General features: G+C 43.0%; 1 protein-coding gene across 2 annotated transcripts in view; it reads left to right on the top strand.

Annotated features, from left to right (window-relative positions):
• The window catches only part of LOC126545683 (F-box only protein 22-like), a 43102-nt gene extending 16980 nt beyond the window's left edge, over positions 1–26122 (top strand). For both annotated transcript variants that reach the window (XM_072286655.1, XM_050193625.3), the window contains 2 exons: positions 4671–4893; positions 20213–26122. In XM_072286655.1, coding sequence (XP_072142756.1) covers positions 4671–4893; positions 20213–20849 — 860 coding nt within the window. In that variant the 3' untranslated portion in view covers positions 20850–26122. The remainder of the gene's footprint in view (positions 1–4670; positions 4894–20212) is intronic.
• The last annotated feature ends 1012 nt before the right edge of the window (positions 26123–27134 follow it).

Here is a 27134-nt window from a genome sequence, read left to right as displayed (position 1 = left end):
TTGGATTACCTCTCTTATAGACTTGCTTCCTGGTTCATCAGCACCGCCAACCACTTGCACGCTGCGTCATCAAGCTCACCATTTCGCCATTTGCTACAACCTGCTTCACTGACGCAATTAAAACCCCAACGGGCACCAGTGGTTATTAGTAGTACCTTGCAGTCTCCGTTCCAACATATACGCAGCTTTCCACGCCGATCCGTAGTGTGCACACTTGGGAGTTTTCAAAACTTATCAGCGCCTTCAACAGCGGTACTACTGGCGAGGGATGTACAGCAACATTCAGAGGTTCTTTTGCTCTTGTCCTGATTGTCAGCCCCAGAAATCTCCACCCCTCCTTATGCCAGCCAGTCTGCAACCTTTACCTTGCCCTTCCCGGCCATTTGGGCGCGTCATCATCGATTTGTATGGGCCCCTTCCCCTGACATTGGCTGGAAGCCGCTGGGCCATTGTGGCGGTTGACCACCTCACGTGATATGCCGAAACTGCCGTCCTTCCGGTAGCTACAGTGCGCGATATTGCCTCCCTTCCTGCCCCATCAATCCATCCTGCATCGTGGACCACCTGAGGAACTGCTCAGTGATTGTGGACATGTCTTCCTATCCGAAGTAATTGAAGCCATTCTTAAAGAGTGTCGCGTTGTTCATCGCACAACTACGCCGCACCATCATCAAACCAGTGGCTTTAGAGAACGCTTCAACCGCTCACTCGGCAACATGCTTGCAATGTACGTCTCCTCCGACCACACAAACTGGGACGTGATTCTGCCCTTTGTAACCTATTCATACAACACCACTAATTGGAGCACCACCAGCTTTTCGCCCTTTTTCTCACTGTATGGTAGGCACCCATCACACACCATCGACACAATTTTACCATACCGGCTGGATGCATCTGAATGTGCGTCAGTTTCTGCCACAGCAAGACATGCTGAAGAGTGCCGCGATCTCGCACAGGCCTTTACCTTCAATGACCAAGAGCACCAGCCTCTGCACCCACCTTCTTTCCTGGAGTGCCTGTGTGGCTTTCCGTTGCTTCCGCTGCACCTGGGCTCTCTTCAAAACTACCGCCCAAGTATGAAGGGTCATACCATATCATTCAGCGCGCCTCCCCCTTAACTATGTGATCGAACCCATTGAGCCATGTTCGGACATGTGCCGTCGTGGATGAGACATTGTCAGCATCGAACGCCTCAAGCCGTACTATGATCCACTCATAGTGAGGAGCTCTTAGGTTGCTGGACGGCTCCCTTTTCGTTCCTGGGGGTAATGGTAGTGAAGAAGAGGAACACTATGGTGGGCCATCCTCTCCAGCGCTTTCTAGAGGGTCAAGCTCTCCAGTGCTGTACTCCGGGAACGCCGCTCGTGCTGACAGTCCGTGCCCTGCACTGACGGTTGACCCAACCGCTGGTGGCTAATAAACACCTTTACAATATATATGTTAATAAACAAACATACGTAATGCTGTCAGACAGCACGATTCAAACAGAGGACCCCCAGAACAGCAGCAGGATGCTCTAACCATTAGACCACGGGTGCATGAGCCAGCATGCAGAATAGACCATCCTTAAGCATTTCCCACATGCAAGCCAGCACGTTGAGGTACGTGGCATGTTTTATTACAATACCAATTATATGAACACTCCATGCAATCTTTCATTGTTGTTGCGTCAGAATTTGAACGCAAGGTGGCGAAATATGTCTGGCGTGGTTTGTGTTTTAATCGCACAGACTGGCGCACAGTAGCAGTTGTATTCTAAGATTTCAGATTATACAGCTTTGCTTGCTGGAGCGAATTGCAACACAGCTATGCAAACCCTGCATTTTCCCACATGTAGTAGCCATGGTAGTACTGGTTGATGCGGGGTTTCTGCAGTGAAACACTGCACCCCTCACTTCGCGCAAACATGCTTCCGCATGTTAATTATAAGAACGCTGCTGAGAAGCTCCTAGCTGATCACACTGAAGCAAGGAGGGCCCGCATACGTGCAATAACCATTCCGTTAGTCCAGATGCAGAAACTGTTTGCTGTCGTGTGTGCGGCACACGCTGCAGCTCATTGCAGGATATGCCCAGACATGGGATGGCGGCAACAGGGGGTCACGAGGCTAAGCAACAACATTGACAAAACCTTGCAGTTCAAAATCGCGAAGCACACGCACACATTGTGGCAGCCTTGAGTTTCCACGCGGAAGCTCGCATACCAAACATTAGTATATCCTAAACTCAAATATGCATCTCCCATATGGTCACCCGAACAAGCCTATCTAATCTGATGTTTAGAATTAGTTCAAAATTGTGCCGCACGTTTCATCGTCAGTGACTATAGCAGACATTCCAGCATGACTAGAATCAAACAATCGCTATCACTTCCTTCTTTCTAATCATGTAGAAACATTTCGCTTATCTGCCTGCGGCACACAATCATCAACAGCAAACAACACTTTTCATTGCTGTTTCTTAGACCTTATTGCTGTTTCCATCATTGGCAGAATAATCTCAGTTTTCAGCGTCTCTATGGTCACACTAATGCATTTAACACATCTGCATTGCCACCGTGTCATTGTGATGTGGAATAATCTTCCAGGTAATATCGCCAATGATCAAGGTACCGAAAACTTTAGGAAACTGCTGGAGGCACTTTTTCTTCAGCACTATAAATGTATTCTTGGCTAGGTACACCTGTTTATAAAGGTCCATAACCTTACGAGTCCTCCTTAACATCGTATAATGTTTGATTTCCGCGTACGCTTTGTATTTCTTACAACCAAGAGCCTGTCATTTCCAGATCCATAACCTTATGTGTTTTCCTTAATATTGTATAAATGTTTGATTTCTGTTTTTATTTTGGATTTGGTGCAACCAAGAGTTTGTAATTCTTTTCTTCTATTTTATATTGTCTTAATCGCTCGCTGTAGAACTAAAATATGTACACACACCTCACACAATGTTCCCATATGGAACCCGTGAGGTACCTCTATAAATGAATATAAAAAAAAAACCACAGTATGGGAACGTGAGGTCGACACAAGGCGACAATGCCAACAAGACAAGACCCTGTAGTTCTAGCCAATGCTATTTGCAGTCATCGAGTTCTTTCTGTTCATGTGTGTCTATGCATCTCACACCACCCATGTTTACTTAGGCAGTATATGTTTACTGCAATTCATACTGCCACTAAAGCTAGGAGGAGCCTTTCTTTGTGTAATATACTAACATGGGGCCATCGCATTCACTGTTATGCCATCATGGCGAAATTTTGATTTAAAAAGAATAACAATGAATAAAATTGTCTGACAGCCAGATTTGAAAAGAGGACATCTAACACAGAAGCCTGATACTGTAACCATGATGCCATGGATGCTTTTCCCCATTAACGGCGTGCCTCGTATTTGGAATAGTTTTGACATGTTAAATCCCGAAATGATTTAAAATGAATTTAACACGTCATCATACTTCAAAATGTGAGCAAATCCCGAAGATAGTGAAGTTAAAATAATTTAAGTCCGATGATCCTACTTCCCTCACATGGGGAGTGACGCAATAAAGTGTGGTATACAGCAACTTCGCCCCTCTCTCACCCTCAACTTGCTCAGGAATACTTTGTATTTCATCAACTAAAACTGGGGGCTGCATTGCCTTCTAAATTTTTTTATCTTCTTTATGGTTTCCAGCTTCTCTCTCCTTTTCTCACTCTCATTGAAGTAGGGCCGCAATATTGTAGCGATGCCTTTTCCCGATGCTAATACCTTTCGATGCTTTTTGCATTCGTGAGTGGCCACGTTCAACACTCCACTTGGGGTGGAGCATCTCTTGACCACTGACGAATGCAAAGAGCATGAAAGGCATTAGCTTCGGGAAAAGGCATTGCTACAAAATCGTGGCCTAGGTTACAGCAATCTTTTTTCTAGAGGTAGTGCTATATTTATACGATGACGTTAGAACAGGATCATGGGGAAGAAGAGCGCTAGCGTGCTTTGTATGGAGTATGAGCGTCCCCTACCTTTGGAAGAACTGCAGTTTGAGATGGCAAGAGGCAATAGCCCACCTAGAGCAGGAAAGGGAACAACTAGTGAACCAGGTCAGGAGGCTACTAAGTAAACTCATACGTGAGCAGAAGCAGAGGAATGTGGTAGAAGGGAAGTTAGTCAAAGTAGTAAAGTAGTTGAGGGCTGCCATTCTACCAAACAATGGTTGATGCTTTGATGCGAGCACAGCAAGCAGGGTTGGCTTTGAACCGTGTTAGATGCACACCCAGGGTTGGAGGCGACGTGATCTACTGAATATTGGAGGCGTGACACAATTGAAATGATGAAGGGAGCTGTAACACGAAATGTCTGCTTTGGGACAAGCATGTGCACTCCCCACTGCCGGCACTCCTCATCACGGCAGTGTTGTGACCGCAAGTGCTCCCAGTCATCAAGTGAACTCTGTTCATGTGTATTTTTGGCCATTTGACACCATGCCATGTTTAGTTAGTAAGTGAATGTTTATGCAATTTACAGTGCCCATAAAACTATAATAAAAGCCTTACTTCATGTAATAGTCTAATACGTTGTCATCGCTGTCAATGCTTTGCCTTTTGGACAAGTATGCGTTTTTGTTTTTTTGACCAGTTGTCTGCATTTCTGGTATCATGTACTTCTCTCTTAAGGCAGCTTTTTGATGCAGTGACTCAGCGTGTAGCAAGTCTCCTGCCACCCCCATGTTTCCTGCTGCTTGGAACTGCTGGAGGAGTCATTGGCACCAATGCCTCTGGGTGCCCTATTGAGCTGGAACGTGGTGAAGGTGTCTCGGGAATGCTGCTCCCAGCTAGGCTGCCTGAGGGCGTTCGTGCGCAACCTTTCTTGGTGCGCAGGGATCACGTCAGCCCTGAGAACAGACCTAGTGACTGGTGAGGACATCCTTTGCGCTTTATGATGTTCATATACTTGTATCCACAATTAAAACCTGCAAACTGGAATTGTGGGCCTGCACCATTTAAGGCTAACACCTGGCTGATGTACCACCTGGTGCAGAAGTGTGCACACTGCAGGAGTAATAACAGAAAAAAAAAAAAGACAAAATTTGCTTTTACCTCACATGTTCAGCCTAGAATTGGCAGGTGCGCTGTATTAGTAGCCCACAAGTGGTACACTGCTTCATAATATTTGAGACTGTTTGTATAGTTTGGCTACAAATTTTAATTATTTTCAGCAGCTACAGTGTCCAGACTTTTGCTCTTGATGGCATAGACATAGCTCCATGGACGAGTCCACACGTTTTGAACAACTGCTTCCGAAGATGACCTAGGTTCATCCATGGTATACGGAGTCCGTTCATCTTATCAAAGACAACTGGAGCATGCCCATGTGTCTAGCATTGTTTTTCGGTCAAACATAGCATTGCAAAACATGTGAAATCTCAGCATAGTCATTCTTAAGGTCAGCTACAAGAAAAATCACATTGGCATCATTGTTGGCATATTGTCCCATATGCAGTAACTGCAATTTTCTGCAAATAAAATGCCAAAAACAGGCATTCAGGGAAATTTTCCAACTCTGAAGAAGTCAGCGTCGTCCTGTTATGCTGAAACTCAATTCCACATCAAAGAAACTTTGAACAACTTTTTCACCTTTATTTCTGGCCATGGTGAGTATATTTGCACAGAAAACACAAGGAAGTATTATACAAGTAAAAGCTTAATTTATCATCATCATCATCAGCCTATTCATGTCCACTGCAGGACGAAGGCCTCTCCCTGCGATTTCCAATTACCCCTGTCCTGCGCCAACAGACTCCAAATAGCACTAGCAAATTTCCTAATATCGTCACTCCATCTAGTCTTCTGCCATCCTCTACTGCGCTTCCCTTCTCTTGGTACCCATTCTGTTACCCTAATGGTCCAACGGTTATCTGGTCTGCGCATTACATGACCTGCCCAGCGCCATTTTTTTCTCTTAATGTCTATTAGAATATCGTCTATGCCCGTTTGCTCTCTGATCCAAACTGCTCTCTTTCTGTCTCTTAAAGCTATGCCTAGCATTCTTCGTTCCATCTTTCTTTGCACGGTCCTTAACTTGTTCTCAAGCTTCTTTGTCAGCCTCCAAGTGTCTGCGCCGTATGTCAGCACCGGTAAAATGCACTGATTGTATACTTTCCTTTTCAATGATAACGGTAAGCTTCCATTCAGGAGCTCATGATGTCTGCCGTATGCTGTCCAACCCATTTTTATTCTTCTGTGAATTTCCTTCTCATGGTCCAGGTTCCCTGCGATTAGTTGACCAAGGTAAACATACTCCTCCGCAGACTCTAGATGCTGACCTGCGATCTTGAAATCTTGTTCCCTTGCCAGGTTATTTATCATTATCTTTGTCTTCTGCATATTAATCTTCAGTCCTGCTCTTACACTTTCCCTTGTTAAGGTCCTCAATCATTTGTTGTAACCCATTTGCATTGTTGCTGAATAGAACAATGTCATCGGCAAACCGAAGCTTGTTGAGGTATTCGTCGTTGATCTTTACTGCTAAGCCTTCCCAGTTTAATGGCTTGAATACTTCTTCTAAGCACGGAGTGAATAGCGTTCAAGAGATTGTGTCTCCTTGTCTGACTCCTTTCTTTATAGGTATCTTCCTACTTTTCTTGTCTAGAATTAAGGTGGCTGTGGAATCTCTGTAGATGTTTTCTGGGGTATTTACGTAAGCGGTCTGTACTCCTTGATTACGCAATGCCTCTATGACTGCTGGTATCTCTATTGAATCAAATGCTTTTTCGTAATCTATGAAAGCCATATAGAGAGGCTTATTGTACTCTGCGGAATTCTCAATTGCCTGATTAATGACATGGATGTGATCCATTGTAGAGTATCCCTTCCTGAAGCCAGCCTGTTCCCTTGGTTGACTAAAGTCCAGTGTTGCCCTTATTCTATTGGAGATTATTTTGGTGAATGTTTTAGATAATACTGGGAGTAAGCTAATGGGCCTATAATTTTTCAATTCTTTGTCTCCCTTTCTGTGGATTAGTATAATGTTTGCATTCTTCCAGTTTTCTGGGACCCTTGCGGTCGATAGAGACTTCATATCAAGAGCTGCCAGTTTTCCAAGCATTATGTCTCCTCCATCTTTGATTTAAGGCGACTGTTATTCCATCTTCTCCTGCCACTCTTCCTCGTTTCATGTCTTGCAAGGCCCTTCTGACCTCATCGCTAGTTATAGGAGGAGTTTCTGTATCCTGTTCATTACTGTTTCTAATTGAGGTATCCTGACTCATCTGGGTACTGCACAGCTCAGTATAGAATTCTTCTGCTGCTTTTACTATATCTTCGAGATTGCTGATATTACCCTGCTTATCTTTCATTGCAAGCATCTGGGTTTGTTCTATGCCAAGGTTCTTTCTCACCGATTTCAGGCTGCGTCCATTTTTTAGAGATTCTTCAGTCTTTCTCACGTTTTAGTTTCGAATATCACTTAGTTTCGCCTTGTTGATCAGTTTAGACAATTCTACGAATTCTATCTTATCTCTTGAGTTGGACACTTTCATTCTTTGTCGTTTCTTTATTAGGTCCTTTATTACTTGGGAGAGCTTGCCTACTGGTTGCCTTGGTGCCTTGCCTCCCACTTCAATCGCTGCCTCTGAAGCCAGCCTCGTTACGGTTTCATTCATTACCTCTATGTCATCATCATCATCCCTCTGTTCTAAAGCTGCATATTTGTTTGCAAGTACCAGCCTAAATTTGTCTGCTTTTACTCTTACTGCCTCTAAGTTGACCTGTTTTTTCTTGACCAATTTTACTCTTTCTCTGTTTAAATTCAGGTGGATCCTGGCCCTCACTAACCTATGATCACTACATTTTACCCTACCTATTGCTTGAACATCCTGCACTTTGCTGGGATCGGCAGAAAGTATGAAATCAATTTCATTTCTTGTTTCACCATTAGGGCTTTTCCAGGTCCATTTTCTGTTGCTACGTTTCCTGAAAAAAGTGTTCATTATTCTCAGCTTATTCCTTTCTGCGAATTCTACCAGCATCTCGCCTCTAGCGTTTCTAGAATCGACACCGTGGTTGCCAATTGCCTGTTCACCCGCCTGCTTTTTCCCCACTTTTGCATTGAAGTCCCCCATTGCTACTGTATACCGCGTTTGCACTTTTCTCATTGCTAATTCAACATCTTCATAAATCTGATCTACTTCCTCATCGTCGTGACTGGACGTTGTAGCGTAGGTTTGTACTACCTTTAATCTATACCTTTTATTGAGTTTGATTACGATTACTGCTACCCTCTCGTTGATGCTGTAAAATTCATCAATGTTGCCCGCTATGTCTTTATGAATTAGGAATCCCACCCCGTATTGCTTCTTATCTGGGAGACCTCTATAGCAGAGGACATGGCCGTTATTCAGCAATGTGTAAGCCTCACCAGGTCTTCTAATCTCACTAAGGCCGATAACATCCCAAACAATGTCTGATAGTTCTTCGAAGAGTCCTGCTAAGCTCTGCTCACTCGAGAGGGTTCGGGTGTTAAACGTTGCAAGGGTCAGTTTCCATTGGCGGCCTGTCCGGACCCATATATTCTCAGCACCCTCTGCTGCGTTGCAAGTCTGACCGCCGCCTTGGTCAGCTGCTCCGCAGCCACTGGGGACTGAGGACCATTTCTTTGTGGAGATCATTTAATTAGGGAGGTTTAGTAATTAATTATTTAGTAATTGGTTTGCTGAGCTACTATTCACAACTAGGGTTGGGGGGGGTTGGGGGCAAGACTGGCTCCAGCAACAAAGTTAGCTCCAGCGACTGGCAGTGATCCATCAACTAGCACCGTTCCGATATCAAATTCCTTGCAAGGTTACCAAAGCCAGCACAAGCTCACTCTCCCGTTCAACAGGGGAAAAGCCAAGGTTAACGTGTGTATCCACCGAGTTGAAATCGAGTGGCCAATAGTCAAGGATGGCCAAGAAGTAAATGGGCGTTATGTCTCAATTTATGCTTAACTGAAGAAGCGCTAAGCGCTGTGGGTCATATGGCAACTGACGATGCCATGTGCTATGCTAAGCTGAAGCAAACCTTCCTACAGCGTTTCCAATACACTGAGGAAGGGTACAGAACGAAGTTTCGAGATGGCCAGAACGGAAAACTCCAAAACAGGGACAGAGTTTGCTTGTCATCTCACGGGATACTTCGAACACTGGCAGCAAATGTTTAAGACAGGGAGTACCTATGTCTACCTACGCAGAGGTCTGCACAAGTTTGCTGAGGCTGCAGACCACTACCTCGAAGCTCAGGGTACGATGACCCCTTGAAAAGAGCAAAGAGGACATGGAACCTGAAAGTGTGCAGGGCAAGCTAGGGTCCCAGACGGGCACAGTGCAAAGGGAAAGATGCACTCTTTCCTTTGCAACAAGCTAGGGCATAGGGCGGCAGACTGTTGGTCAAAAACTAGACCACCTATTCAAAAGAGGGCTCCCTGCCCAAAATGTCGCAGGAGTGGCCACATGGCAGGAGCCTGTCCTTTTGAGGAGGGCAGAAGTGGCCAAGCATTGTGCTCATCATTGCAAGTGGATTAAGTGCTTTTGAAAGAAAAGGCTGTTTCCAGTGGCACTCAAGTTGAGATGTAAGAAGGAAAAAAAAAACGAAATCGGCACTGAACAGAATTCCAATGGCAGATGGCATGTTTGGGAGCGTAATTGTATTACGGTACACTGGATGTACTTCAGTGAAAGTCAAGCGCTGGCTGGTGCCTGAAGACAAACTTGCTGGAAAGAGCCATACCATTTGCTTACTAGACCAGTTGGTCATGTGTCTAGCTCAGGCGAAAGTAGACATCAGCTCCCCATTTCTCACCAGCAGATTGGCGGTGTTTTGCATAGAGGACCCACTTTTTGACGTGGTTGTGGGAAATGTTGAGGGTGCAGGAGATGCTTCTACTCTTGGCCCTGGCTGGAAGAGGCTGCATGATTCTGTGGCATGCAAAAAGCTGACTTCAGCAGAATGATGTAGCTGAGTTGAACAATCGGTCGGTATCCATGGTGGATGGTACCTGCAATATTGCTGCCAAGAAAACCACCAAAAAGATGGCAGTCGCCATTGTCACAGGAATGGCTTTTTGCTTGGCCTCTCGTGGTGTCAGGTTAATCTTTTGCATGTGAACCCTGTTGATCTGATAGCGAAGCAGAAAGATGATCCCCAGCACAGTGCCGCGTCGAAGCAGTCAGTAACAGGGTTACGGCCAGATCAGCCTAGACTGAGTCCATTCTAATGAAGGGTATCGGGTAGGGCGCGTGCCTCATTACACGAAATAGTTCTTTGTGGCAAGACATATTGATATGTATGTGCATACGCTTCCATGCAAAATGTGAATGTTGTGTTATGCTTATATTGGACACCCCGCAAGTGAACCTGATAATGAACATCTGTGCCCATGTCTGTGTGTTTGTGTCAGCATGTGTGATCGGGACAGCACAATTGTGAAAAGTTGGGCCCCTCCCATACAACTTCCTTAGGTGGGAGGCAATCGTAGTGACTGCGATACTTCCCCACAAGACTCCAGATGCTGCACCCTAAAGCAACAGCTAGACAGTGGCATCGGGCCACCCGACCAAATTCTGAAGAGCGCCCCCAGACAGTCAAACCTCAAAAAACAGACCAAAACAAAGGTGCTTCAGCACAGTTGTCTGGTGGAGAAGCATGCAAAAGAAGGAAACACTGCATCCCGGTTAGTGTCGTATGACTGCGGTTCCAGGAATGGCTGTTGGAGGAGAGACATGTTCGACTTCAGATCAGGCAGATGCTAAGAGGCCTGCAAGAACGAAGCTGACCTGCATCGTTGCATGAGGCCAGGCGCAAAGAGGGACACTGCTCGATTTATTCGGTAACTGAGCAAAAGCAGCATTTCACCTCTACGTGCACTTGACGAAACATTGCATCGTTTGGGCATGCCGTGAATGTGAATTCCAGCCACTTCAAATTGACCACCCGCAATGCTGCTGCTATACGGCGTTTATACCAAAATGACGGTGTTTGTACCAAAACATTGACAGCTCCGCCAGTCGCTGCCGCTATTGCCACCAAGACTTACAATCAACCAGGCTTCTACATCCACAGGAGCGACAGCGCTAAACTCTACTGGTGAACCGACATTGCTGCACTGTGTTGGATGATGGACGTTTAAACTGTGAGCTTGCTACTAAATTCTCACGCTGTTTCTTGGTGCACTATGTCCTCTTATGTCACATTAAATATTGCGTGTTTTGTTTTCTGGCAATTTTGTTGTGACATATTTCTTGCATGCATTTTGATTATTGATTTGCAATATGTTTGGATTATTTATTTGCATGTGCTATCTCATGTTCATTCTCTTCACGTAGCACACCCACAAGCATGACACTAAAGGTCCTACACTAAGCAACGGTCATAGCATATGTTACAGCACCACTTTATTTTCGTTTAGTGTGAGCACAGCTTTGTGATGAGGGATGGCTGGCATGGGGCCACATGTCGCCGAGTTCATGGGCATTTGATGCTGTATAAGGCAGAGGTTGGCGAGAACAGATAATTAGTGGTAATTATCAATTTACCAAGCTAACATGAGTCAATAACACAATATTTTTGTATAACTGCCTACTAGTGTAATTTTTTACCATTGACAATGCAATTGCAGTGTTCCAACATGTTAAAATAACCAAAATTGTAATTAATGCATGTGCATATCATTATTCAATATTCAAAGCTAAGTATTCATATTCAATTCATATTCAAAAGTTTAAATATTCACTCACCCCTAGTAATTAGCTAAACATTAATTAGTGCAATTTTGGTAATTAGTTATTTATACGTTTTGATTTAAAGTGTGAGTAATGTCCGCCTCTTGATGTAATCCATCTCAATGAGTAGATTTTTGCTATATGCCACTTTTAAAATTCTATTAACAAGTAAAGAAAAAGCACTGAAAAGTGTCAGCTATTCTACAGTTGATGTTTGAGTGACAGCTGTGCTGTGCCTGGGTGGTTCTTAGGCTCCGTGGTCTTAAGCAACCTTTTGAGCTTTAACCCTTTGACTGCCAAGCTTTTTTTTTTTTTTCCAACTGCTACACAGCCCCTGCCGAGTTTATTTCGCATGTTCAGTGGACGTTTTATGCTGCCATAGGTGTTTTTTTTTTTTTTTTTTTTGTCACCATTCTTTCCTATTTCACTGTTTGTAAACAGTTCACAAATTCCTTTATGTGTCATAGTTTGGACGGGCATGTTACACTGGTCATGGTCACGATTGCTCTTCCAATACTCATTCTCGGCCATTTTTTTTCTCTCATGTTGGCTCAGTGAGCATGTCATGCTACATAGAAACTGGTTCTCCATCGTCAGTTCTTTTTGATTCATAATTCTTCAAGTATTCATAAATCTCCTCGCCTGTCAAAGTGTGGATGGATCTGCCACACTAGTTTGTCATGACTGCACTGTTGTGAAAGAGTGACAGAGCACTCAGGCATTTGCTCCACCTGCAATTTAACTTGCGAGGTTTTTGTGCATTTAGATGGCCTAACCATAGATGGCACGACAGCTACGCAATGCAATTTTTTGCACAGGTTGCTTCTGCAGAGGCAGGGAGTGCAGTGAAAACACATGAGTATACTGAGTACGGCAGGAGTTGTGTGTGGGTGCCCGAGTTATTTTGGAAGTAGTAGTTGAAGGGCTAATGATTAAATAGGTTAGCAATTGCACAGATGATCAGATGACAAGGCATTCAGACCAGACATATTATGTAATGTCAGTGGAAAGTTCAGAGCATAAACAACTGAAACCTTCCAGGTCATGTAGTCACAGTCACTAAGCCTGACATTTTCTATTTGTCTTTTCTCATTTGTATTAACTTTACGATGCAGATTTGTACACATTTCTAGATGCTATATTTACATCAGGGCCAGTACAATGTAAGGACTCCTTTCTTTAAATTTTATTCCTCATCACCACTGCTATCATATGGTATCATATCATATCATCCACCACTTGTGGCTGGCCTGTTCTTGTGATGACTTGAGTGTAGTGCCAGCAAAACCACTGACAGGGAAAATAATTGGAATAGTATTACTACATTATCCTGGCCCTGAGCAAAAATCTTCAAAGCTCAATCACCTTTCTAATTTTCTGCCAGACCTCTTTGTTGCACTGCCCAATTGACAATATGTCAAGATGAAAAAAATACAGAACGAGAGTAAAGTGAATACCACTTCAAATTAGCTTACTTAACCTTGTAAGTGCCGTGGACGAGTCTTACTCGGTTAAAATGTTTTTGGCAAAAAGCGCTAAGGATGAGCCTCTCTTGTCCACATGTTTCAGCGGCCTTTCTAAATTCCGGTAACAGGCCGGGCTCGTGCAATCCATTTTGATGTTGTGGCGAGTTCTCTCTTTGGCCACTAAAGCACCTACGGACTCCTTTCGTCCAGCAGAGATCTTAAATATGGTGGCTTCCTGTCACGTGTAATGGTGTTGCTGCCCCCTCAAGCGTGCACATTCTTCAGTAGCAGGCCTTACTCATCTAACTTCATGGCATTTTGTGGACTTTATCCCATCTACAGCAGTAAAGGAATGTCGTACAGGTTGGTGCATTGTCTATTGCAAAAGTCGAAGCAACACCGACAATAAAGTCTGCAGGCTAAGATGCTTGTGGTGTAAGGAGTGTGGTGTGGGACTTTGCCTCGTACCGAGTTTTGAGATTTGTCATATGAAAGCAACCTTCTAATCTTCCACAGCCACTCTTCAAGAAATTAGATTTTTCACATTTGGAAGTCTTTCTTAACAAATACTTGTTCTAAAATGTACCTGTAGCATCGAGCAGCTGCGACACAACTGTACCCCTGTCAACTCTAGCATTTCTAGTCAACATACGTGGTTCTTATTATTTCATATTTTCAGACACAAGTGGTGAATTGACTGTCCCTATGCTAGATATAGCATATTTCAAATCTGGAAAAAAAATTGCTATCCAATTAAATTGCTGGCAATTAAAAAAATTACATTTTCTGAATGTATTCTTCTTATTTTTTGCCGGAATTTAAAGGTTTATGTAAGCTAAAGTGGCTCACTGCATTCATTACAAATGCTGCTTCAAAAAACATTTACAGAGAAAGAACAAGATGATAATGGAGTAAAGAATTGGAATAGAAAAAGGGAAAGGCTAGGTGGAAGTTATAGAAACAAACAAACAAATGTATAGAAAAGTTGGAAAAAGGACTGTATGTAATATGTATTCAAATCTCTCTCAGCAGTTTTGAATTTGAACTTGATCATGCTCAATATATATAGAAGACTGCAGTGTGACAATGTTGTGGCTGTTTTTATTTTTTCCTTAAGTTCAACAACAAGATGCAGCCATTAATATGCATAAACATATTTTTGCCAGCGAGCAATGCATATGACAGGCTTCTATGTTGGAGTTCACAGAGCCCCTGGAAATTGGTGAAAATGTGTGATATCATTCACTCTTGCTATGCCCATGTCTTGCTATGCTCTTCCTTCTGACAGTGCAAAAAATCTTCAAAGTCTTTGTACCTGATAATTGCACAGACAAACAAATATGCAACCACAACCAAGACCAACAATCGCGTGACTGCAGTGCGAGAATTAAGTGATATGTTGGGAAGGGTGAAGTGGTCACATACATTTTGTCAGAGTAGCGGAGTGGGAGCATTGTAGCATTTCTGAGATGTAAAATGCTTATGGGTAACACTGCAACCTAACAACTTTGTTAGGTTGCAAAAGCACTGGTGAACAGCAGACTTTATGAAATGATCTTTTGCCCAGTGTTGAAGCTTTTAGAAAGTTAACGTAGTAAGATGATATATGCACAAAAAAAAAGTGGGGGGGACAGAGAGAGGGGGAAGCTGTGTGCATTTGTTGTACTCCGTGAGAATTCCAGTATGTAACTTGAATTTAGCAATTCATGTTTTTATTGTGTCTTCCCAATTTCCTGCTGCATGGATAAAATTCAAGGGTTGGTGTACGAGCATGTCAGCACTCAAGAATGTCCACAGTGGGCTGGTAGCCACATGCAGTATTGAAAGGTTGTATCATTTAAGATGCACCTAGGTGTGATGTTCGTGGGTAGATAAGGTAGCAAGGTGATGACCAACTGCGAAACTGTTTATTAGGTGGCAACCAGGTTCCTTTCTGGCATGCTAAGGGATGGTGCTCGGCTTTTAAAGAGCACCAGCTGACATGAAAGCTTTAATGTTGTTGAATGTTGGTGGCAACCTACAACACCTTCTCCACCGCAGTTTGAATACTCATGACAGTTGCTAGTGGTCAGGCTGTCTTATGTGCTGAAGTACCGTCGGTCTGAATCTCTCCAAGGTGCGTCCATGTCATCGACCTTGGCAGTGGAACAATGAGCTGTTGTGACGGCAAGTGCAGAAACTGGTGCATTTACTGGCACATGCAGTGCCTCTGGCATGGGGTAAGGGACATCACGCTCTCCCTCCCTCACAAGCATTGATGCTGTCATGGTCTTATGTGGTCCTGATGACATCTCCAAGTGTAGGTTCCACTTGGTGGCTGCACCTGCACTTCATAGGAAACGGGATCTATTTGCTGGAGCACAGCTGCTTTGAGCTAGCGACGTCCGCTTCTGAAATTGTGCACCAACACTTTTCACAAATGTGTACTATACTGTTAGCGTAACGGCGCCACGTTTGTATATTGTACAGTCTGGCGCATATACTACGCTCAGGCATTGGCTTCAATGCATCCAAACCGATATACAGCTGAGGACTAAAAAAAAGATCAGACGGCATTTCCTTTCTCTTTTTTTTTTTTTTTTTTTTTTTCGTAGGGCACGGTGCGATATATCATCAGGAACTTAGACAAAGTTTCTTGCAAACTTTCCCTTGCCGAGCCTTTCCATAGCGTCTTCCTTAACATTTGCACAGATCTTTCAGCAAGCTCCTTGCTATTTGGGTTATTTGCTGAAATGAAAACTTGCGGATGGCATGCTCTTTCATGATTGCTTTGAACTGGGATTATTTAAACTGTGTGCCATTATTGCTCACAATTGTTTCTGGTAAACCGCAGTGTGCAAATAAGTCATGTCCATGGCAACTATATACACGCAGTTTCGGAATGGGCCTGCAAAATCAATGTGTACTCATGACCACATTTGAGTTGGCCATGTCCACGTTTGGAGAAGTGGTTTCTGAGGCTTATTCTGCTGCTTTTGACATGCAAGACAGTGCCTTACTTTGATGTCTTTTTTCCACGGAAGGCCACCACACATAGCTTCGCGCTAGTTCATTTCTGTGCATGATACATTGATGTACCTGCTGTAGCACCTCGAGAAACAGTGGCTGCAGTTTCAGTGGCACGACCACCCGCATTCCATGCATCAAACACCTTTCGTGGGCTGTGAGCCCCCTGTGCCTGTCAAAATAAGGCCTCAACGCTTTATCATCAATATGGCAAGGCCAGTCCTTTTTTGGTGAAGTCCATGACAAGGCTGAGAATGGCATTGCGCTCTGTATGATGTGCACTGTGTTTGCTTGTCACAGGCAGGGATTGCAGGGTGTAGTCTCATTTGGACCGCCTCTCCAGATCTGAGGTTTCTAGAGATAGACACATGAAAAACAATCCACATCATTGTTCTTTGTACACACATTCATAGTTGTATGCTGAAAGTGTTATAGCCAAGTGTTGCAATCTTGCGGCAGCTATAGCCGGAATGCCACTCTTTGGCCCTAGAATGATTTGCAATGACTTGTGGTCGGTAATTAGAGCAAATTTTCGACTGTAGATGTAGAAATGAAATTTCCTTACTCCAAAGATTAGGGCGAGCGCTTCCTTCTCAATCTGACTATAGTTTTCTTCTGCCTTTGTTAGTGTTCTCAAAGAATAGGCAATTGGTCTTACCATGCCGACATACGGCGTCCAGTCCATATGCTGATGTGTTGCACGACAGTTGCAGTGTGAGCGCTGGGTCATAGTGTGCAACCACTTCTGGGGATGACAGGACGGATCTGGTAGCTTGAAAAGCAGCTTTGCATCCTTGGTCCCAGCACCAACATGCATTTTTCTGCAAAAGGCTCTAGAAACGCTTAGCAAGTGTTGCAAGGCACGGCATGAACTTTCTTTAGTAGTTGTCAAGGCCAAGCAACGAGCGCAGCTGTGCAATGCTAGTAAGGGCAGAAGCATTCAAAAGTGCTTCATCTGTTTTGTTCGTAGGTTGAACCCCTTCCTTGCTGACGTGACCCAAAAATTGCAGACTTTGCTTTAAAAATTTTCATTTTTCTTGCTTTGGGCACACATTTCTGCTTGCAGATGTTTTAAACACTGCTTCTCGATTCCTGAAGTGCTCATCTAGAGTGCTTCCCATTGCCAAAATATTGTCCAAGTAGCAAGTGACTCCTGGTATTCCTTTCAACAGGTTATCCGTAATTTGCTGAAGTAACACAGGTGCAGAAGCTACTCCAAAGGGCAGTCTGTTCACAGCAAACAGGACCTTCTGTGTATTTAATGTTTAACTTCCCGACCTCTTCACAGAAGATTATGCTTTACTTCTCTAGAAATCCTTGTAAGCATGCTTTGTTTGCATCGCTGCTTACGCTTGCTTGGGGAATGCTGTTGAGCTGGTGAATAGTGCAAATGTTGCTCTAGTCCAAGCAAAGATGAGCAAGCCATTCGTGACCCAAAAGAACTGTTCCATCTTGTACCAGTATGTAAAGGCAAAGAATGTTGACTTGGTCTTCATAGAACATGCGTGCTTTTACAACACTGGAGGGTTTGACGACTTCATTCGTGAAGGTATTGAGAGACAGTTCTGTTGGCTGCATCTTTAAAGGGAGTTGGAGTTTCTTGAACTCTTCTTTTGATGCCACGGACACTGTTGCCCCTGTGGCTAGTTCCATGCTTATAGGCTGCCTTCGATTCCCATGTCAACGATAATGGGACGGCAAGCTTTCGGCGACAGCATCTTGACAGTCCCTGTTTCGTCGCTTTGGAGAGCTTGAATCAACTTTTTCCTGTGGGCTGGTTTCTTCTGGCTTCCTCAGCATGCATGTTGGATGTGGCCTTTCTTGCCGCAGTTTGTGCACCTGTCTGCAATATGTGGGCACACCTTGGAAAAGTGCTTGTCGGACCCACAGTGATAACACTCATATGAATGCTTTCTTTTAGCCTTTTCATCAGAGTTCATTTTGTGCAAATCAATGCTTGATTCTTTCACATGCACTTCTTGGACATTTTTCTTTGCTTCTTCCAAGCCCAAGATGCGCTCTGTGGCTTTTTGAGATGTTAGCATCTCGTCTTCAGTGATCAAATACTGCTGTATGTCAGTCTCTAAGTGACTGATCTATATAACTGCTAAATATGCACATTTGAGCTAGCTTTCGCAATTCTATGACATAGTGTGCAATGCTTTCATGTTTCAGCCGGCTGCACCTATGAAATTTAGTGCTCTCTCCTATGACAGACACTTCAGGCATAAGGTGGTTGTGAAGCAATTCTCCAAGTTCCCTGTACGTCTTCTCCAATGACTTCAATAAGTTGTATGTTTTTGGGCCACAGGTGCCCAGAAATCAGTGCACTTTGAGGTCGTCCGAGACATTGTTTTTGCAAAAAAAAAAAATAGTAATAATAATAACCAGCCTCTCTTCGTACGATAGCCAGTCACTTACAGCTTCGTTGAAGGCTTCAATTTGCTCGATGTGGCTAATTTTGGATTTTGAGACTTTCTTGGCCGCTCTTAAGCTGCTTGGACATTCACTGCTTCCATGCACTTGATGCAGATGATCTTGCATCACAGCTTCACAGCTTCTTTCGCTGGTCTTGCACGCGTGCAGCCATCCTCGTTGCCTCTTGTGATGTTCGTATGTAGATAAGGCAACAAGATGACAACCAACTGCAAAACTGTTCATTGGGCACCAACCACGTTCCTTTCTGGCGCACTAAGGGATGGTGCTTGGCTTCTAAAGAGCACCACGTGACGCAAGAGGTGTTACATTGTTGAAAGTCGGCGGCAGCCTACAAGGTGCATGTTAAAGAATCGCACCAGGAAGTCAAAAATTAATCTGGGGCCCTCCAACTGTGACACCTCGGTGTATCTTTGACATGCAAAATCCAGTAATTATAATGTTCCTTGCTTACTGTTCTTACTGTGACTTACTGTTCTTTGCTGCATGCAACTTCACTTTGAAAGTTGTGCTCTTGGTAGCACAATGGGAAAAACTGCATTCACTTTGTAAGCAAAACTTTCTGTGCAGTTGCATATATGCTGCTTACTTGGGCATGAATTCACACATGAGATGTTTTTCTTCCCTTGTTTTCTTTCTTTCTTTCTTTTTTCTTTGTAAAGAAAAGCCCTGTGTTTGCTTCCTGCCTGGTTTTACCATTGCTAGCCTTATCAGTGTAATAATGAAACTTATCTGTAATTAAATGGACAACGAACTATAGAGCACGCACAGCACAGCTGAGCGCCACGTGCAGCGAGAGGAGCAAACTCAGCATGAGGGACACGGGCAACGAACTAGAGAGCACGCACATTGCATTGAGAGTCCCGACTGGGGCAAATTGGGTACTTTTGCAGTACCTTAGCAAATGTACAGGTCTGCATTGTATCGTGAAAGCTATGGCTTCATAAAAAAAATTTATGCAGGAGGAAAATTTTTACTTAAGCAAGTCGTAGTATGGGCCGTTCAGCGAGCCGAGGAAGCCGCCAAGGGCCAACAACCCTTGGCCGAAACCTGGGCGGGGTCCAGGCGCACCCCACCAAATCGCAGGGCATTCAATAAAGTTATTTGAATGAATGAATCAATTTGTAGTGGACGTGACAGAAAATATGCAGAAATACCTTGGCAACTGAGGCATGTAGCCCAGTGATCTGGGATGCTGCACTGGAATCTGGACGTCAGTGAAAGAGATCTCACAGTGAATGTATGGATTGTAAAATAGTTTTGCAATAGCCTTGAGATGAGCTCAGTGTTCTAGCTTATATGCATCGTAGACTGCAAGCACTATGGCATGCCCAACTCCTGAGTGGGCGAAGTAACACTCTAGTGTCCATGTCCTTGTTTTGAGTGTGCATCCAATAGTCTTTTATAAGCACTTTCATGCACTTTAACACAACATTAGTTGGCACTTGTGCTTGAGCTACTGGCACAAATGTCCTAATGACCTTTGATATTTTTTGGTTTATTAAAAAATTTGTCTGGTCCTTGTTGAAGTAAAGATAGAATCTTGCCTTCTGATCTTTTTCACTTGTGCAGGTTTGCCACTGACATGTTCAAAAGCCTTGTGGGTCTACCTGTGGGTGAAGAGGCAGTGGATGTTAAGTGTGTCTTGTGGTTCACTGTCAGCGATGTGGCATTTGGCGAAAACTATCAGCTCATGTACGACATGGTCACAGATGTTGTGGCCAGCTGTGGCATGCGGCGCTTTGCCCTTGGAGGAGCAGTCCTTGAGCAGATGACTGTAAATAATGGCCTAAATGGTATTGATCACTCAATCCTGTGTGCTGGATTGTGCTTTTCTGGTGATTCTGTACGTGCTGCATCAAAAATCGTTGCTCCGTCTGTGAAAGGTGCCGAGGCAGTCGAGCGAGAGTTGGCAAAATTCCGGCTTGACACAGGCTTTGATGGCTGGGACAAGTCCTGTACCTTTGGCTTCATGTTTGCCTGTGTGGCACGTGGTGCGAGGCATCATGGAAAAACAAATGTTGAGGCAGATGCATTTGCACGTGTCTTCCCTGGTGTGCCGCTCATGGGCGTCTTTGGAAATGGGGAAATTGGAGTTAATTATGTGCCAACTGATCAGCAGCTGTTGGCCCCAGTAAGCAGAAAGGAGAATTGCTTTCACGGCTACACCACAGTGTTTGTTCTGCTGTCATGGAGCAAATGCCGATAATCATAACTGATTCTATCAAGCATTTGTCTAACATGTGAGCATTTTTCACTGCAGTGCCTATTGTGGACTTGGTGAATTCATTTCATTGTGAAATTATGAATGAGATGAACTTGTCTTACATTAAAGATCCTTTTTTAGTTGATGTGGTTAGTGGCCACATTGAGCATTGGTGACAACAAGAGCAGGTTGTTTTGTGTTAAGCTGTGGCCAAAACATGTTGTTGCTCGGAGAAAAGATACCCTCTCTTGTTCCCCCCCCCCCCCCTCGCATCCTTCACCACACTAGCATTTCCATGATTGAACATATGGGCACTTGTTAGAGTTTCTTTCTTTACCACAAAGCTCCAACTACACCCATCTGAAACAAGTTGTGGTCTTTAAGAAGTGGTACACATGTGAAGGTCTTATGTTCTGTTATTCATTTCTCTGTTATTTTTCCCCCCTATATAGTATCATTATTGGTGCTTTGTGTGGGTTTGTTGCAAAAGGTCATAGTTCGCTTGTTCATTTCTATATATTTTCTTTTTTGTTATGCTGTCTATTATTGTAGGTGGTGCTTTTTGTTGGTTTGCTGTGAAAGTCTCACTGTTCTTTTATTAAGTTCTCTCCATTTCCTTTCTTTTTTTGTTATACTATCTACTAAGATAGGTAGTGCTTTCTGTGTGTTTGTTCTGAATGGACAGTTGAGAGCAAAAGTTTAGAGACTATCACAGCATCAGCAAAAAATAATAATTTGTTTCTGGGACAGCTGTGCATGGCATTTGTTAGACAGGTGCATGCCCGCATGCCTAGGCTGTGACATTACGGGGTTGTCGCTTTTTTTTTTTTTTGTCTTAATCTTAAACAAAATTGTTAAAAATCACTTGTGGTATGCAACACAATTGTATTTCTTGAGCTAGATTACTCTCAGAGGTGGACATTATTTGCTCGAGAAATCAAAATGAATATTTTATTAATTGATAAAGTTTCACTAATTAATTTTAGATCTAATTGATTTACAGCACATATTGAAATTTATTGTTGCTGATGGCTTCGAAAATCATATCCACTGAGAACAAATTATGAGGGATGACACCAGTTTCGATATCATCGTGATCAGCCTATTTTTATGACCACTGGGGCAGGACGAAGGCCTCTCCCAGAGATCTCCAATTGCCCCTGTCCTGCGCTAGTTGATCCCAATGTGCACCTGCAAATTTCGTAATTTCACCCCACCTAATTTTCTGCCATCCTCAACTGTGCTTCCCTTTGCTTAATTTCGATATATACATTCCCAAAGTTTGCAATGAAATGCATTGATGTTCCTATACCTTTTTAGCTTCAATGCACAAAAATGCATTTTGTTAGTAAAGTAGGTGGAACAACAGTGCATTTTTACCGCAAGTATGACAGAGCTTATCTCGACACTGTTGCTAGTTTCAAATTTCGCGCCTTGTTAAGTCACTGGCTTAAATTTCTGTATTTTGATAGTGTGCTAAAGTAATTAGCTAAAGGGCCCCTGAAACGGTTTGGACAAATTTTGTAGATGCGTAGAATACAGTTAAAGTTAAACATTCACACCACAATTTGTGTGAAGCGTCTCATATTAAGAGAGCTACAGACGATTACAAGTTACCTTCCTCCATAGCCATGCATTTTCTCCTCAACTCGTTCGCCAAGTGATCGGGGCTAAGCTCCGCCTTCACTGGCTCTGCGTCATGATGGCACATCGTGTCGTCTGCTTTCGGTTCTCTAGGAGCGAGCGCGTGAAGCCTCTCCAACCTCACCAGCAGCTGCTTGGCAGTCGACCCCAAGCGAGAGCTATCGAAGCAGCATGCGTTGCGAGCATTCTGTCGCAGTGCCGAACGTGTCTGGTATTCCGGTAACCACACGCGAGCTGGGTGTTTCGACGCATGGCTGGAGGTATAAACTCAAGCTGATGAAGGAACTTTAGCGTAAACGCGCATGAACGGCCTGATCGGTCTGCACGGTCCAGCCACCTGTTGGTGCAGAGCTTAACCAGCCAAACAAAGAGCTAATATTGCCCTAAGACAGGGTCTCACCGCAAGCAGATGCCATCAGAAGAATTAACGTTTTGCTGTCCTTTGCTAAGGAGGCAAGCATACTTCCTTTCACCCGATCCCTTACCTCTATCTTAGGCCGTGGGCCATCCTTTCTAATAAGTTTTAGTCAATCGATCATCAATATTGCTCTAACCAAGGTAAAACAATTTAAACATTTACAAAAACGTGTTAACGATTACACCTGTGAAAAATTTACACCAGCAGCAAAGAAGAGTACACTTCGTTAGTGCTACTGTGTTTGGTTGAGCTCTGTGCCACCAGGTGGCTGCACCGTGCAGACCATTCACATTTGCGCTTATGCTCAACCCGTGAAATAACACAGTCAATCGGCCAGGCCCTGTCCCCTTGCGCTTGCGTTTACCTGAATACCGGACTCGCGAAACGCTGTTGTTGTAGTAATCCTCCGGTGTAAAGTGACGGCCGCAAACGCACAAATCCTGGCGCCGATCGGATAGTGACAGTTTGATGCGCTGTAGCCAGTCCGCTCATCTGCTGCCTTGCAGAGGGACACGATGTCCCAGCTTGACATATTGCCAGTCGCTACGTTTGCAGTCCATAACGCAAATAAGTCTAATCATAGTGCTCGCGAAAAGACTGAGACTGACTCTGACCGCAGAGCTCGCCAAAATGGAGCATGTTGTAACACAAGCAGACGACACTTGCTGTGTGCCAGAAGTGCTTAAGTGTAGGGAGAACTTGTGCTTGTGCATTTTCTTTCTGTTACTTTCTTTCTATAGAAACAAATTAACTAAGATTCCAACTATTACGAACAACATTTGTTCACCATAAAGTTTGAAAAATTATCGATGATACGCCCTGGGCAGCCATTCGGGTAGCTCGCCCTATTAGCATCATTAGGGCAATTTACGTCAAATGGTTAGGGGCAGCTTAAAATTCAGCCGAGTGATGTGCTGCGATCGGCAGCGATGTACATATTTAAAACCTTATCATAAATTACACGCTTTACGCGGAGCACTTAGATGCGCCAATTAATGATCAGAAGGACCTACTCTAACCACTCAGTACGTTTGTACAAAATCGTAAAAATAGTTTTAGGGCCCATTTAAAAGGTTGATAGTGACATTTTGTTACTAATGCAATTATGCATTTTGATTTACAGTACAAGTAAGGTCCACCTCTTCAAGTAACCCAGCTCAATGAGTATATTTGTGCTATAATGCCACAAGCAATATTTTAAAATTCGGTTAACATAAAAAAGAGAGAGAGAGAAACCCGATGTGTTTATATATATATATATATATATATATAGAATACTTTTTTTTTTCATGGCATTTTCAGTCTCCAGACTCTTGCTCTCGACTGTACAGAAGTGTGTTATGTTCATTGTTTAGTCACCAATTTCTTATTTATTATATTGTTGATATATTTTACTGCATACATAATATAATGGGTACTCATTTGGAGGCCTCCTGTCATGTTAATATGTGTAATACGTATAAGTTTTGAACAATAAAGGTGTTATATTGTTACATTCACTTATTGCTCAGCCATCACTTAGCTTGTTAGTTTAAAAAGCATATACAAAATTTGCAATATATATGTACTAAAGCAGATTCTGAGAATACTATCCTAAATATATAAATGTCTATTAAGGCACACTTTAATTTGAAATGCATCTAAAAAGCTTAATATAAATATATCCAGTTAGATTTTAATCAGATACTTGTGGCACAACAGTAGTATGAATAGAAGACTTGCCAATATACCCTCTGTATTCCCTTTTCTATTATAAACTTGCATATGGCTTGCATATGTAGTGTGGGCACCACTACACAAACTACAACAGGCTTTTTAATATACAAAAGAATTTTTTTTATTTATGGTAAGATGCATGCATTAAGAACACCTCCTCTATTTATAAAACATGGTATATTACGAGCAAACCACTAATACACCAAAACAAACTTTATACAATAAGTGACAAAATAAATTCTGAATGTTGTCTAAGGTTCCCTAGATGGCTCACTTAAAAAATATGAACTTAATACAGAAGACAAAACAAGCTTGAAGGGAAATTAAACTTCAGTAGCAGTTCAAAGGCTTTTAGAAGCCACATTCAAAATGTAATTATAACTTTCAAATTAAGTACACTCAAACTTTTGTGTGGTATTGTGTCCTTATTTTTGGTATATTAGTGCAGCAAATATACATGGTGTTTCAGCGAACACTTTCAAAATTTTTAGAGGTTGCCTGTGGCAGATAGCTCAATTCTAGTTTATGAGCCGGTCTACTCGAAGCGGCGTACACTATTTGCTCAAAAAAATGAAATGCAAAATCGACTATTTAACAAGAATTCACTAATTAACCTGTTAGCTAATTATCTTATCACCCATATTGCATTTACAAATTCTGGCAGTGGACTTCGCAAGGCGGATCCACTTCAAATGAATTGTCAGGACGGCACCAGTTTTGAGATATAAATTCCCGAACTTTGTGGAGAAATGCATTGGCATTCCAGTTACTTGTGTGCTTCAGTGCATGAAACAACATTTTGTTAATAAATTAACTGGAATGCCAATGCATTTCTTTGCAAAGTACGGGAATTTATATCTCGAAACTGGTGTTATCTTGTAAATTGGTTCCAAGTGGATCTGCCTTGCAAACTCCACGGCTAGAATTTGTAAATTGCAATATGGGTCACAATGTAATTAGTTAAAAACTTAAATAGTGAATTTTCATTCATTAGTCGATTTTGCATCTAAATTTTTTGTGCAAGCATTGTCCGCCACTTTGAGTAGACCAGCTCATGAAGTAGAATTGTGATATCTGCCACAGGCAACCTTTAAAGATTTTTGAAAGTGTTCGCTGAAACACCCTGTATGTGTGTATATGTATATGTGTACATATGTATGTATTGTATATGTTCATGGCTATGTAGTATATATATATTTTTAACGCACCAAAACATGTATTTTAGGAAATGAAATGTGTAATAATACCTTAATGCTGCATAGATGCATATCTGCAGTGATAATGTTTTGATAGTACATTAATAAGACATAACTTGACATTATGTTGCATTTTTGCGGCAAGGAAAGCATGGCTATGTTTTTGTTTGTATGTATATTATTGCCACTTACGAACCGTAAAGAGTCAGAGGCCTTCATCAGGCATTTTTAGCCTTTAGTCTCTGCCCCTCCAGCAGCTTCTGTATTGACAGTCTGCTGAAAATAAAGATTATTATTATTAACCTTGTGATCACCAAATATGCATACCATGTGGCCCACCGTTCTGATTATTTTTGCCCCGTAAGTGTGCTATGCAGATTAAGCCATTGTGTTACGGTTGTAAACGCTGAACAATGCAAGCAAGTAAGCTTTACTGACAATGTGGAAGCAGCACTTTTCAGTTAAGAACCTTAATTGGCAGCCACAGCTTTTCTAGTGTTTAGCGTATTAACTACAGAAAAAAACAAGACAGCAGATGAAACACAAGCATGTCAGCTTTTTTAATGTTTCTGCGCTAAATACTAGAAAAGATGGCTTATCAATGAGGCCAAAACACGGCACTTGCGAGGCACTTGCAAGGCAGTCACAGATTCAATTTTGTGTAGAAAAGATTGTAACACTGAGGCCATGTGGAAAGCAGCATCGCACTTTAGTCTCTTTTGCTTTTTAATGTGAACAGCTTTCTTTGCTTACTTCAGCCGTCTTGAGCCTATCTGTCTATCTATCTAGCCTCTTACGCCAACTCTGTGACCCACGTTGTCTACCTGTTTCGGCCACTAGTTATGTGCTCCTGGTCGTGATGCCGACATGGTCCGTTATCGTCATTGCAGCATGGCGATATCTTACTCTCGTCATTCTGCTGTCATGCCTTCTCCCCGACCCAGTCGTGTAATAGTTTGGGCCACTAGGTATGTGTTTGGGATCATGATGCAGTCGTAGTTGTTGCATTGTCGTCATTCCAGCTTTGTAATCCGACTGTTGTCATACCGTCATCATCATGTCGTCGTCGTCACACAGTCATCGTCATGCCGTCGTAGTCACGCCGTTGTTTTATCATTGTCCTCATTTCAGTAGCCCCATCCCATTGTTGTCATGTCGTCATCATTCTATCAACATCTTTCGTCATCATTGTATTGTAATCATACTGTCATTTCATATGGTTACATGGTTATGCCACCTTTGTTGTGCCATCATATCAGACGGTTGCTATCATGCCTCCATTGTCAAACCATCGCTGTAAAGCCATTGTGGTCG

Source organism: Dermacentor andersoni, chromosome 1 (assembly GCF_023375885.2).
Source record: "Dermacentor andersoni chromosome 1, qqDerAnde1_hic_scaffold, whole genome shotgun sequence".
Classification (NCBI taxonomy): Eukaryota; Metazoa; Arthropoda; class Arachnida; order Ixodida; family Ixodidae; genus Dermacentor; species Dermacentor andersoni.
The sequence above is the reverse complement of the archived record's forward strand: the minus strand, read 5'-3'. Positions and strand labels throughout refer to the sequence as shown.